The following is a 14,990-nucleotide window of genomic DNA, read 5'->3' on the forward strand; positions in this document are numbered from 1 at the left end:
ATACCACAAAGTGATGATCACTGACCTTCTCAGTGCATCACATTAGAGGGCACATGATACCAGTGTATCCCTTACTAATAATGTTAGTTTTGATTACATTTAGGAATGGTGATTTCTGACAACTTTCTTCTGAAGATACTACCCTGCACTTTGTAATTAATACATACTGTCTCAGGGGAGTACTCTGAGAGTGAGTAAATATCCTTTTTTTTTTTTTTTTGTATGTATGTACTTGTCCTTATCCAGTCATGCCTAAATCCCACACTACCCCAGTTACATACAACTAAAATTGCCTGTTTTGCACTAATTTGAATTGGGTTTTTCCTTCAAGTATCCTTCCTGAAGAGCCCTACCTGAAATGGGGCTTAGGAAGAATTATTTTCCACTTGGAAATTCCTCAAATTTGTCACCACAAGTAGAGAGGCTTACTAGTCCAGAAGGGAGTCAGTCTTCTAACGGTGCTGGGGTGGAAGGACGTGGAACCCGATCAGCCCTTGCCAGGCGGGATGCATGGCGTCTAGGGTATGGCTCTCCAGTGCACTGTCTCCTTCAGCCCGTGTTGTAGTATGATGGAGCACCTCGGGTTGGGCAACCGACTCAGAGAGTTCCGTAATGATCCATTTTTTTTGTTTTGTTTTTAAATCAGACTTTTACTCCCTAGCTTTAGAATCCATTAATTCCTGAAACAATTGCCACAACACTTTTATAATTAGACTTCTTTACTAAAAATAAGCTAATATGGGATATAAGGGTGGATTCTAAGCTTTATTCCTCACTGAATCACAGAGGGGTTTTGCTGTTGTCATTTGACTTGTTCATGCTGCTTTAGGATATTCCTATCCATGAATGGAGACAGAACTTGCTAGACTTCCAAGACTCTGTGTTCCATGCAAGCCTCAGAGATGCCCTGTTCTATGTGCGGGCTGAATAAGTCTCTAGGAATGGTGACTGCAACTACTTTTATCATTGAACCAGTCCTGAAAATTGGGGAATTTTTTCAATACAGAGAGCCTTAGAACTAACTAGTCAGGACTTTAAAGATCTTTAATGTCATGACCCAGAGTGTGCAGGGAGAAATTCGAGATCACACATTTGGCTGTTATCAACGCCTTCCATATAGTCTCCTGGGGTTGAGTGAAAGATTACTTTCTGTCATCTTAGATTAGGATCACTCTCCTTACTTGTTTCTATTTAGGGTACACATGCTTGGCACTGGGAGGGGCAAGGAATGTCTATAGTTAGGATCTACCTCCACTAGAGGTGATTGGCTGTTTTCTAAGTTAGGGATTTTTCAAGGGAAATGAGTAGCTTTCCTATTCTGGTTCTCAGTGTAAAAAAATATAAATATTAAACAACTGAAAACTTGAGCGATCATTCAACATATATATGGTCAGAGAGGCCTCTAGGAGAAAATATAGCATTTATTATAATATGGGCTTATTCTTGATGATAATCTTCTTTAACCTTGTGTTTTTCTCTGTTAAACAACCCCATCTATATTATTAGCTACTGGATAAAAATACCTGTTTGTACCAGATAACAATGTAGGGGAAAAAACAATGTTACTGGAATGTTACTAGCCAGGTAAATAGGAAAGAACAGTTTTGTTATCTTGCAAAAATGTATGGGAACAATGGGTTTGAAATTTTTTTTAATCTGGTTCTGATATTTGGCAGGTTTGTGGTTAGTACTTGGGAGATACATGTTGTTAATGTGGACTTTTTCCAGGATACTTGGCAAGATTTCTTGAATTTTTGCTTAAAATTTCTTGAATTTTTGCCTTAGGCTATGTATTTTATAAATTCCTTTGTCTCTTTTTCATTAACATTTTGTTTTCTGGCTCAAGTATTCCAAGTATTATTTAATAATTTCTGAGCCCAGGAGCGCCTGAGTGGCTCAGTAGGTTAAACTTCCAACTCTTTGTTTCACCTCAGGTCATGATCTCATGGTTCCTGAGGTGAGTTTGAGCCTCCCCCACCCCGTCCCCCCCAGCCTCCCCAAATCTGGCTTTGTACTGATAGTATGGAGCCTGCTTGGGATTCTCTCTCCCCCTGGCTGCTGGCACCTCTCCCCCACCCCACACCCCACACTCTCAAAATAAATAAATTTAAAAACAAATTTTTGAGCAGAATCCCCTTTTAAAATAGTGCCACTATTTTCTTAATATTTAACCACTGTAAGTGCCTTTTTTTCCCACATTTATACCATTGAAATGAATTTTCTTTTGTTATAAAGGGTACACATGAACCTATCTGTCAGAAGTGTTTTTTTCTTTTGCTTTCTCTATTGGTAACTATTCATTATAGCAAAAGTAAGTTCTTGAGATATAATTCATTTACCATATAGTTTACTCATTTAAATTGTAAAATTCAGTGGTTTTTAGTGTATTCATAGAATAGACCGTATCCAACTGTCAACAAGATCAATTTCAGAGCATTTTTATTATCTCTGCCCTTTTAACTTTCAGTTCCCAATTCCTCCATCTTTCTCACCTCCTTACCAGCAGTAAACAACTACTAGTCTGCATTTCGGCCTATTCTGGACACTCCCATTTAAAAGGAAATTTTATAATATGTGGACATTTGTGACTGTCTTCTATCACATAGCTTAATGTTTCAAGGTTTCATCAATGTTGTTTCACAATTCACTACAATATGGTAACATGTACTAGTATGTCATTCCTCCCTCTTTTAATGTTTATTTTTAAATAAATTTTAAAATTTTTTTTTTGAGAGAGAGACTGTGAGTGGGAGAGGGGCAGAGAGAGAGAGAAGGAGACACAGAATCGGAAGGGGGCTCCAAGTTCTGAGCTGTCAGCACAGAGCCTGACTGGGGGCTTAAACTCATGAGACATTTTTAAATTCTCTTTGGTATATATCCAGAGGTGGAATTCCAGGATCATATGGCAATTCCGATTTACCCCTTTGGGGAACTGCTATACTGTTTACCGTGGTGGCTCTGCCATTTTAGATTCACAGCAAAGTGTATAAGGGTTTCAATTTCTCTGCATTCTTGGCAGCACTGGTTATTTTCTATTTTGTTTTCTTTCCCTTTCCCTCCTTCCTTCCTTCCTTTCTTTTTCTTTCTCTCTTTCTCTCTCTCCCTCTCTCTCTCCCCCCCTTCCCTCCCTTCCTTCCCTTCCTTCTTTTTTTCCCTAATGATTAGTGATACTGAGAATCTTTTCATGTGCTTATTAACCATTTGCATATCTTTGGAGAAATGTCTATTCACATCCTTTGCAGTTTTGAATTAGGTTCTGTTGTAGAGCTGTAGAAATTCTTCACACATTTTGATACTACTCCTTTATCAAATGTATAATAGGCAAATATTCTGTGGGTTGCCTTTTTATTCTGATATAGGTGTCTTTTTTTTTTTTTTTTAAGATTTTATTTTTACGTAGTCTCTACACCCAGTATAGGGGTTGAATTTACACCCCTGAGATCAAGAGTTGCATTGCTCTACCAACTGAGCCTGGCAGGTGCCCCATATCTAACAACTTGTTGTTTGTTTTGCCTGTGCTTTTGGTGTCATATTTAAGAAATCATTACCTAAGTCAGTGTTGTGAAGCTTTTTCTCTATATTTACTTCTGACACTTGTAGAATTTTAGCTCTTGAATTGAGGTCTTTAGTCCATAGTTGAGGATGTTATGAAAAACTGGAGAGTCACTGAATAAAATGATCTCTTCTTGATTGCTTGCTCTCTTGCTTGCTGCTGTTTTGGTTATTGTTCAGAGTTCTAATATAAAAAACTGTGTAATAGTACCTTCAGCTTACATAGTTTCCTCTTTCTGGCTCTCATTTTATTTTACAGTAAAAGTTTAAAATGTTATGGTGTTTGTAGCTGATTTTAAAACACCTAGAATAGTTTGTTTTTGTTTTTGTTTTTGTTTTAAGTAGGCTCCACACCCAGCATGGAGCTAGAACTCATGACCCTGGGATCAAGAGTTGGATGCTCTACTGTGTCAGCAGGGCACCCCAGAATAGTTTTTAATATAAGCTGCCTGTGTTAAGTTGCTACGTATCACAAGTACTATATAATCACAATGAAATCCCTTCTATCCTTTAAAACGAATAACTGTGTAGATGGTTGTTTCAATAGGGACCAGTAGGTTGGATGCTCTAGATGGGAATGTTGGTGCTCTTAGGAACAATGATAGTATTACTGGAGTTGCATAGAGAATGATGGTGGTAGAATTATAATTGTGTAGGACATATATACTATTTAACAGTATTATTTTCGTTTCAAGGATTTGGACGTGGAAGAGGCAGAGGGGCAGGAAGATTCTCAACACAAGGCATGGGGTAAGTCTGAGCCATCATATTTTTAAGTTATTATCCTTTTTAGGTATTTGAGGGTTTTTCTGCCTCTGTCCTTTTCCAAATTTATCCTGGTGAGTCAGATGTTAATTCTGTATTAAAACTGGAAAATAGGGCGCCTGGGTGGCTCAGTTAGTTAAGTATCCAATTAACTTTGTTTCAGGTCATGAACTCAAATTTCTTGAGTTCAAACCCCGCGTTGGGCTCTGTGCTGATAGCTCAGAACTGGAGCCTGCTTCAGATTTTGTGTCTCCCTCTCTCTCTGTTTTGCCCCTCTCTTCTCAGTCTTTCTGTCTCTCTCAAAAATAAAGACTTAAAAAAGATTTTTTTTTAATCCTTAGCTCCTCTTCGATTTTTAGGAAAAGTTTTTAAGCTTATAGAAGCCATCTATAGAGGACAGTGAAGAAAGGGAGGGAATTGGTTCCAGGAAAACCCTTTTGTCCTTAGCTCTAGGGTAGCACTGTAGCTGGGGAGGGTCACTGCCTTCAGGCGATACCTCTTGCCATTTCTGTTTCCTGTTTGAGCTCTTTGTGGATAAAGGAAGGATGCACTGGGAGCAAACTGACTGGAACACTTAAGCATACTGTTTGTGCTCAGACAAGCTTTTTAAACTCTTGTGGTTTTGCAGTTTACATTAAAAGATACTCTTCTGTGATTTATTTTATTTGTCAATGATATCTCAGTAAAAGCTGGAAAATATTTTTAAATTCTATACTGAAATTTTTACAGATAGTATTAATTTGGCCCTAGTTAGACTTCTGAATCATGGGTGTTTAGAATTTTAATGGAAAAAAGTCTGAATAAAACATTTTCTTTATATCCACTGCTTTTATACAAAAAGGATCTGGATTCTGACTCCGGGAAACCAACACTGCATGTTTAAGTGTAGTCTTAGTTTTAAGGGGAGCTTTCCATTAGAGTCCTATTCTTCCTAATACAGTTTTAGTTGTGCACATCTGCTTTAGGATGTGGAGGGCAGCAAATTAGAGAAATAAGGCCATCATACAAGAGCATATGGAATGTTCCCTAGGCAACCTCTGCTTTTTAGAAAATCTGCATCCCTGGGACGCCTGGGTGGCTCAGTGGGTTAAGCATCCAGCTTCAGCTCAGGTCATGATCTCCAGTTCGTGGGTTTGAGCCCCATGTTGGGTTCTGTGCTGACAGCTAGCTCAGAGCCTGGAGCTTGCTTCGGATTCTGTGTCTCCCTCTCTCTGTGACCCTCCCCTGCTTGCACTGTCTCTCTATCTCTCAAAAATAGATAAAAAGCATTAAAAGTTTTTTTAAAAAAATAACAAAAGGAAAATCTGTATCCTGATAGTCCAGAAGAATTAGCTATAATTAAATAGGAGGAGAGTGAAGTTTTTTAAAAAATTTTAAATGTTTATTTACCTTTTTATTTTTTTTAAGTTTATTTCTTTTGAAAGAGAGAGTAAGGGAGGGGCAATGTCAGTGAGGACCCTAGCACAGAGTTCGAACTCACAAACTGTGAAATCACGACCTGAGCCGAAATTAAAAGTTAGAACTTTAACCTACTGAGCCACCCAGACTCCCCTATTCCTATTTTTGAGAGAGGAAGGTGGAGGGCAGAGAGAGAGGGAGGAGAATCCCAAGCAGGCTCCCTGCTGTCGGTGCAGAGCCCAAAGCTGTGAGATCGTGACCTGAGCCCAAATTGAGAGCAGACGTTTAACCACTTGGCGTCCCAGTTGCCCCAATGTGAAATTTATTATATTGGCTTTTAGAAGGGACAGGGTATTTTGCGGGGAGGAAGATGATGTCTGGTTGATTTTGTAATTTTGGTAATCGTTGTATTTGCTTTAATTCTTTATTTTTTCCCCCCAAACACAAGGACATTTAATCCTGCGGACTATTCTGATTCTCCATCTATAGATGGGTGTGGGACAAAGTCAGTAGTTTGGGAAGGTGCTCAGAATGGTGCAAATGAGAGAACTGGTAAGTGTCTGTTGTCAGAGATGTGTTTCAAATGTTTGAGTTCTTAACATACAAAGATGCGCTGATGGAGAAGAATGAAAAGCTGGCTGTTGTCCTACATCTGAGACTATTAGCCTGGTCCTTACCTCCAGGGTCTCACTTAAAAATCTCATTGACCACAACGTATTTGATTTTTCCCTTGTGGACTCGGAGAAGAGACTTAATCAATCTGTGTAAGTCAGTACAAACTCAGCACTCAAATCTCAGTGTGACAGGGATATATGAAATTTCTAATGGGAAGACTTGTTCCTGAAAAACATCATTCCTAATGGTGAACACAAATTTGGCCAGATAGAGTGGTAGATGACAAGTAAATTTGGGCACCAAATGCTTTTGCAGATTTTTTTCTGTATCCTGATGTTTTTGGATTTTTTTTTTTTTGGAAATTCATGGACAAATACTTGTTAATTGGAGCTCCTAGGATTTGTTCATGATAATACATCATTAACTATTGTGATTATATTTATAGAAACATAATTTGACAATTTATGAATTGTAACCCAAAATATAAAAATGTAGTTCAATAAATAATCTGAAAGCAAACACTGGGGCACCTGCGTGGCTCAGTCGGTTAAGCGTTTGGCTTCAACTCAGGTCATGATCTCATAGTTCATGGTTTCGAGCCCCACATCGGGGTCTATGCTGACAGTTCAGAGCCTGGAGCCTGCCTTAGATTCTGTATCTCCCCGTCTCTCTCTCTGACCCTCCCCTGCTCTTGCTGTCTCTGTCTCTCAAAAATAAATTTAAAAAACATAAAAAATAAAAATTAAAAAAAAGCAAATACCCATATAACACCTATCCTGGTAAAATAACAGAACTGTGCCATGACCACAGAAACACCATCAATGAACTAGAAATCAAAGATACTATAGAAAGGATCAACAATAGTTATAAAAATGATTATTTGAGGGGTGCCTGGGTGGCTTAGTCGGTTAAACATCCGGCTTCAGCTCAGGTTGTGATCTGATGGTTCGTGGGTTCGAGCCCCGCATTGGGCTCTGTGCTGACAGCTCAGAGCCTGGAGCCTGCTTCAGATTCTGTGTCTCCCTCTCCCTCTGACCTTCCCCTGCTCATGCTGTCTCGCTGTCTCTCAAAAGTAAATTAAAAAAAAAAATTTTTTTTAAATGATTATTTGAAAAGACTAGTAAAATTGATATGCTTACTGTGAAACTGATCAAGGGAAGGAGAAGCAGTACACATAATTGGTTATAGGAACAAGAAAAGGTATATTGATATAATTAAAGTATAATATATAATTAATGGCTTAATATAATTATAATCACAATTATAATTAATATCAAGCATTAAAAGATTATAGGATACTTCATGTCAGTAAATTTTGTGCTAACGTTTGAAATTACGGACTAATGTCACTCTTCTACCCCAATGTAAAAATCTTAAGCCAAAATACCAGAAAACTGTTCAGTAAGATAGAAAAGAATAATACATGATGACTATGTTAAACTTATACTTGGTAATCAATTTTTTTCACTTTAAAAAATCAGTCACCTCTGAAATATATACTCAAGAGAATGGAAAACACAGCTTTATATAAAACCTTGTATATAGATGTTCGTAGAGGTATAATTCACAATGGCCAAAATGTAGAAACAAACCAAATATCTTTCAGTGGATGAACAGAGGAGTAAAATATAGTATATCATCCATACAATGGAATATTAATTCTGTCATAAAAAGGAATAAAATGCTAATGCATGCTGCAACATGAGTGAATCTTAAAAATATGCTGAGCGAGAGCCCAAATGTCCACTAACTAATCAATGGATTAAGAAGATGTGGGGTGTATGTGTATGTATGTAAACACAAATGGAATGTATGGAATTGAATACTACATGGAATTTAGTACAATGGAATACTACTTGGCAATGAAAAATAATAAAATCTTGCCATTTGCAATAACATGGTTGGAACTGGAGGCTATTAAGCTAAGCGAAATGAGATAGATATTTTATTCGTGTGGAATTTGAGAAACTTAACAGATGAACAGAGGGGAAGGAGAGAAAAAAAATAAGATTAAAAACAGGGAGGCAAACTATTAGATACTTTTTTGTAATTAAAATTTTCTTATTATTTATTCATTTTTGAGAGACAGAGTGTGAGCAGGGGAGAGGGGCAGAGAGAGGGGACATGCAGAATCTGAGCTGTGAGCATAGAGCCTGATGTGGGGCTCAAACCCATGAACCGTGAGATCATGATCTGAGCTTAAGTCAGACGCTTAACTGACTGAGCCACCCGTGTGTCCCACACCTTAAGAGACTCTTAAATAAAGAGAACAAACTGAGGGGTTAATGGGGGGAGGGGTGGTGGTGGTGGTAAGTTAAATGTGTGATGGGCATTAAGGAGGGCACTTTTGGGGGTGAACACTGGCTGTCGTATGAGATGAATCACTCAGTTCTACTCCTGAAGCCTGGACTACATTGTAGGTTACTAATTAATTAACTTGAAAAAAAAATCATGCTGAGTGAAAGAAATTAGTCATAAGGATCACATTTTATAGTGTATGATTTCATTTGTATGAAATATCCAGATCATGCAAAAAATAGCAGTAGATTTTGGTTGAAAACCTTTGGGGAAATAAATGGGGAATGACTATGGATGGGCTCAAGATTTCTGCCCTGGAATGGGGTGTTTGGCTGGCTCTTTCTGTGACTCTATCTCAGAGTTGTAAGTTTGAGCTACGTGTTGGGTATACAGATCACTTAAAAATAAAATCTTAGATTTCTTGCTGGAGTGATGAAAATATTATGGAATAGGGGGTGCCTGGGTGGCTCAGTCGGTTAAGCGTCTGACTTTGGCTCAGGTCACGATCTCACAGTTTGTGAGTGGTTTGTAAATTCAAGCCTCAGGCTCTGTGCTGACAGCTTAGAGCCTGGAGCCTGCTTCAGATTTTGTGTCTTCCTTTCTCTCTGCACCATGCTGTCTTTCTCTGTCTCTCAAAAATGAAAAAAGATTAAAAAAAATTTTTTTTTAATTCTGGAATAGTCTGTCAGGATTGTTTCACAACTTGTGAATATACCAAACACTACTCAAATGTTTGCTTTGAGAGGCTGGATTTTATGTTGTCTGAGTTACATCTCAATAACAAAAATATTACTTGTACTTTTAACTGATTAAAGCTTAAAACTCCTTATTTCAGTAAGGCAATGCATTTGATAAGACCTAACATCCATTTCTGATTTTTTATTTATTTTCATTTTTTATTAAAAAAGGTTTTTTTGTACATTTATTTATTTTTAAGAGAGAGAGAGAGAGAGAGAGAGCATAAACAGGGGAGGGACAGAGAGAGAAAGAGAGACAGAATCCAAAGCAGGCTCCAGGCTCTGAGCTAGTGGTTAGCACAGAGCCTGACATGGGGCTCGAACCCACAAACCATGAGATCATGACCTGAGCCAAAGCCAGACGCTCAACTGACTGAGCCACCCAGGCGTCCCTCTGGCTTTAAAACAAAACAAAACAAAATACAAACAAAAAACCTGGCAAATCTGGAATAGAAAGAAATCTCCTTAATCAGACAGGGGGTATCTATAAAACTTACAGCAAGCATTACAGTAAATGGTGATGTGCTGAATGTTTTTTCTCTGGAATGAGGTAAAGGGGCTCCTCTTACTATTTCTATATACTAGTGCACTAGAGGTCTTAAGCATTGCAGTAGGGAATGAAAAAGTTGAAGGGTTGGAAAGAGTAGGAACCTGTCTTTTCTGGCAGTGATATAAAAATCTACAGATAAAATATTAAAATTAATAGGGAGTTTTAAAAGGTGTTAGGTAGAAAGAAACTCAGTAGATACATTTCTGTAAATCATCAACAGAAAATGGAAAAAAATATGTAGCCTCAAAAATTATTAAATGCCTGGAACAGTGTAATGATATTCCAGATCATCAGCCTTCTCCCTGTGAAAATAAGAATATAAAATTTTATATTAAAATCTAATATTGAAGCTCAGTCAGTTGAAAGTCTATCTTCTGATTTGGGTTCAGGTTTTTGACCCACAGTTGTGGGATCAAGTCCCACCTGGGCTCCATGCTGAACCTGGAGCCTGCAGCCTGTTTAAGATTCTCATTCTCTCTCTTTCACTCTAAAATTAAAAAAAATTTTTTTTGTATATAAGTTTCAGGAAGAAATAAATGAAAACAATATACCATATTTATATATCTCATGTCTCAGTGTTGTGAAACTTAGTTTTACTGACCCTATCATGGTAGTCCACCTGATAAAAATTTTCCTTGCTGATTTTTTTTAAATGTCAGGTTGTTGAGATATATTTTGTATGCAATAACATTCACCCTTTTTAATAGCTATAAGTTGGTAAATTCTAACAAATGCGTATAGTTGTGTGACCAACCCTAAATCATGACTTTCTATATGAGCAATCAACAATTGCAATTAATAATTAAAAAGGAAAAAAGGTACCATTTATAGTTAATACAAACACATGAAATATTTATATTAAATCTGACAAAGTGTTTCCAGTATTTGTATGTTGAAAATTATGCAACATGATGAGAAATATCAAGACCCCAAGAAAGGGAGAGATACTCAGTATTTATGAACTGATGATTTAGTATATTATTAAACATTTATTTTTTCCTTAAATTGATGTTTACATGGAATGTAAGTTTAATCAAAATCCTAGCAGATCTTTTGGTGTAAATTGAATATTTGATTTAAAAAATGTTTATTTTAGGGTGCCTGGTGGCTCAGTCAGTTAAGAGTTTGTCTTCAGCTTAGGTCATGATTTCGCAGTTTGTGAGTTTGAGCCCTCCATGGGGCTCTGTGCTGACAGCTAAGAGCCTGGAGCCTGTTCCAGGTTCTGTGTCTCCTTTTCCCTCTCCCCTACTCATGCTCTGTTTCTCTCTCTCAAAAATAAAGATTTTTAAAAGATTTTTAAAAAAATTTTTATTCAAAGAAATTTGTATGTTAAGCTTTTAAGAAATCTCTATACCCAGGGTCACCTAGGTGGCTCAGTCAGTTATGCATCTGACTTGGGCTCAGATAGTAATCTTGGAGTTTGTGGGATTGAGCCCTGCGTCAGGCTCTGCGCTGACTGCTCAGAGCCTGGAGCCTTCTTTGGATTCTGTTTATCTCTCCTTCCCTCTTGGTCCCTCCCCGACTAGTTCTTGAGCATGTGCGCTCTCTCTCTCTCTCTCTCCCCCCCACCCCCTCTCTCTCTCTCTCAAAAATAAACAGACATTAAAAAAAATTTTTTTTTAAAGAAGAAATGTCTATACCCAGTCTAGTGTTCAAACTTAGGACCCTGAGATGAGAGTCACATGCTCTTCTTACTGAGCCAAGCCAGCCAGGGTCCTTGATTTTAAAGTTTTTATAGAAAACTACAGACATTGGCATATAAGCCAAAGAATTTTGAAAAAGTCTAACAAAGTTTAGATCATACTCATCCTACAATCCAGCCCTTGTTTTTTATTTTTGAGGAAAGAAAACACAACCACACAGAAATCTGCACACAGTACTTTTTAAGTGTGTGTGTTTTTTTTAAATTAATAGTTTATTACCAATTTGGTTAAGTGGTTTTATTCATAAACCTTACTGAATTTTAAATCAGGTTTTGAAACAATGTTGAATTAGTTGGTTAAGTGTTTTCTTTTTTTCTCCTCTTCCTGTTCCCTTTTCCTGTCTTCTCTGTTCCTCCCTTTCCCTTCTTCCCCTCATTCTCATTTAGAGTAGCAGATTCCCTGCTGAAAAACAAGGAAGTGTGTTTAATGCAGAATACAGTTAAATGATGTCACTTGATAAGAGTGCTGGGGCACTTTCCTAGGGTCTCATAGAATGTCATTTTCTTGTTAAAAACATACAGTTCTGAGTCTGGATCTCAACTATAATTATAGGTTCAGAAACCTTAGTTGACAGGATAGTAATCAAATCCGTTCTTTAGAGTCAGACCCCCACAATACCCAAAATAGAATGACTGAAAGACGGTTACAATAATGATTTATAAATTTGAAACATACTAAACATGCTTGTAAAACATTGTAATGGTTTTAACAGTTGGGAAGGGAGTTTGATGAACATGGGAGGGAGAACAAGTGTAGTTCATGCAATTGAATATTCAAAGGCCATCTGGCTAATAGGATTTGTGGTGAGTTGCAGTGGGGTGTCACAGTATTGATTGCAGTCTGTTTCCCTCTCCTCAAATGCACAGCCTAGAATAGCTTTGATGCTTTACTTTCCTTGTTTAAGTTGCTAACCAGTTTCTCATCTGATGGGTGCTTTCATTATTTTGATATGAGGAAACTTTCCATTTTACATTGATCTGCAGAATTGTCATCAGATGCTCATAATATAGCTCAGTATCTGCCAAACAAAAATTCTTATGGACTCAAAGGTATGGGTTTTTTAATTAAAAAATTTCTTTTGTTAAAAATCTTCTAAACTGGGGGCGCCTGGCTGGCTTAGTTATTAGAGTATGCAACTTTCGATCTTGGGGTTGCGAGTTGAAGTTGCCTATTGGGCATAGAGCTTAGTTTTAAAAAAAGAATCTTTCAAAAATGCTTTCAGTGTCTTGCATTATAATCAAGGGTAGTTACATAGAATTCATCAAGTGAATTATTTGTAAAAACTATATTTTTACATCTACTTGATTAAATATCAACCTTAAAAAGTGTTTTTTTAATGTTTATTTTTGAAAGAGAAAGAATGTGAGTAGGCGAGGGGCAGAGAGAGTGGGAGGGAGGGAGACAGAATCTGAAGCAGGCTCCACACTGTCAGCGCAAAGCTGGACATGGGGCTGGAACCCAAGCACTATGAAATCAGGACCTGAGCTGGAGTCGGATGATCAGCCAACTCAGCCACACAGGTGCTCCCTAAATATCAAGTTTTGATTATGGAAGTGTTTTTACTGATTGGCCTTCAAGGGTGCACAGATTTTTTTATCTCCTTGTTTTTCCTACATGGCTACCTTAATGTGCTTTTGTTAGAAGGATAAAATCAAGTTAAACGCAACATAAAGTTTATACCTCAAATTTATTGTTTTAAGCTGAAAATAAATCAATATCATTGATGTTTTCCCAGGAAAGGATTGTAGTCCTTAGGTGAGTAATGGGGAACAAAGTCTTACTGTAAAAGTCTACTGTTTCACAGTAGGATTAGGATCAGAGCCTGTATTCATGTAATGTCTTGTAATTTTTATAGTCTGCCTATTTAGAGTGGGTTTTTAGTTTATTTATTTTTGAGAGAGAGAGAGAGCATGGTGGTGAGCGCAAACAGGGAAGGGGCAGAGAGGGAGGAAGAGAGGATCCCAAGCAGGCTCTGCACCTTCAGAGGGCAGGGCTCAATCTCTCGAACTGAGATCTTGACCTGACCAAAGTCAGACACTTAACTGTCTGAGCCACCCAGTGGTCTTGGCCCTGGTTTCTGATAAGGGGTTGCCTCATCTGTGGTCTGATATAACCACTTTACCATGTTGCACTTTTGGCTTTGACTACATACATTGTCTTCTCATTAAATGTACTCAAATTCTAACTATAATCACCATGTCTGAATTTGTTTTTAATTGTTTTCGAAAGTCCCTTCTTGTTAGGCCAGTCTCTTTACATATCACACATATGAAAGTGTGCTTTAATTTAATACCACTGAATTGGACATTTAAAAAGGATTACAATAGTAAATTTTGTGAGTATTTTATCACAATAATTTTTGGAAAAGTATTTTGTAAACTTTTAAGTTTCTTTTCGAGAGAGAGACTGCCTAAGATGGAAAGGGGCACAGACAGAGGGAGAGAGAGAATCCCAAGCTGGCTGCACTGTCAGCGTAGAGCCTGATGTGGAGCTAGAACCCACTAAACTGTGAGATCATGACCTGAGCCAAAATCAAGAGTTGGATGCTCACCTGGCTGAGCACTGCCAGCTGCCCAGATTTTTTTTTAACATTTTATTTTTAAGTAATTTCTACACCAAATGTGGAGCTTGAACTTAAAACCCCCAGATCAAGAGTTGCATGCTTGGGGCACCTGGGTGTCTCAGTTGGTTAAGTGTCCGGCTTTGGCTCAGGTCATGATCTCACGGTTCATGGGTTCAAGCCCGGCATCAGGCTCTGTGCTGACAGCTAGTTCGGAGCCTGGAGCCTGCTTCAGATTCTGTGTCTCCCTTGCTCTCTGACCCTACCCTGCTCACACTGTCTCTCTCTTGTCTCTCAAAAATAAATAAAAAACATAAAAAAAAAAAAACTGACCCAGCCAGGCACTCCCCAGCTTTAAAGATTTTCCGTATACTTTATCTTCCCCATAAACTTTCCTTCTCATTTTAGCTTTCATTAACTGTTTTGTCTCCACATTTCCATTTATTAATCATTTCTGTGTAATTTATCATTTAATAATATACACCATGATCACTTAGAAGATTTTTGTCTTTCCAGTGAGAATAGGACTTTGGTATTTAGCATCATGCTAAACATGTAGACTTTTTTATTTTTTAATTTTTATTCATTTATTTTGAGAGAGCAAAAGCTTGAGCAGGGTGAGGCACAAAGATAGGAGAAAGTGAGAATCCAAAGCAGGCACTGCGCTGCCAGCATGGTGCCTGATGTGGGGCTTGAACTCATGAACCCTGAGATCATGACCTGATCTGAAATCAAGAAGTGGACGCTTAACCAACTGAGCCACCCAGGCACCCCAAACATGTTGGCTTTTAACCCAATATTGGTTGTTTGAC

General features: G+C 37.8%; 1 protein-coding gene across 5 annotated transcripts in view; it reads left to right on the top strand.

Annotated features, from left to right (window-relative positions):
- The window catches only part of UBAP2 (ubiquitin associated protein 2), a 106,166-nt gene that overhangs the window by 51,095 nt on the left and 40,081 nt on the right, over window positions 1–14,990 (top strand). For 4 of the 5 annotated variants that reach the window (XM_029920446.1, XM_029920447.1, XM_029920445.1 and 1 more), the window contains 2 exons: window positions 4,248–4,302; window positions 6,164–6,267. In XM_029920446.1, coding sequence (XP_029776306.1) covers window positions 4,248–4,302; window positions 6,164–6,267 — 159 coding nt within the window. The remainder of the gene's footprint in view (window positions 1–4,247; window positions 4,303–6,163; window positions 6,268–14,990) is intronic. The other variant, XM_029920449.1, reaches the window with a different exon arrangement.

The sequence above is a fragment of the Suricata suricatta genome, chromosome 13 (assembly GCF_006229205.1).
Source record: "Suricata suricatta isolate VVHF042 chromosome 13, meerkat_22Aug2017_6uvM2_HiC, whole genome shotgun sequence".
Taxonomy (NCBI): Eukaryota; Metazoa; Chordata; class Mammalia; order Carnivora; family Herpestidae; genus Suricata; species Suricata suricatta.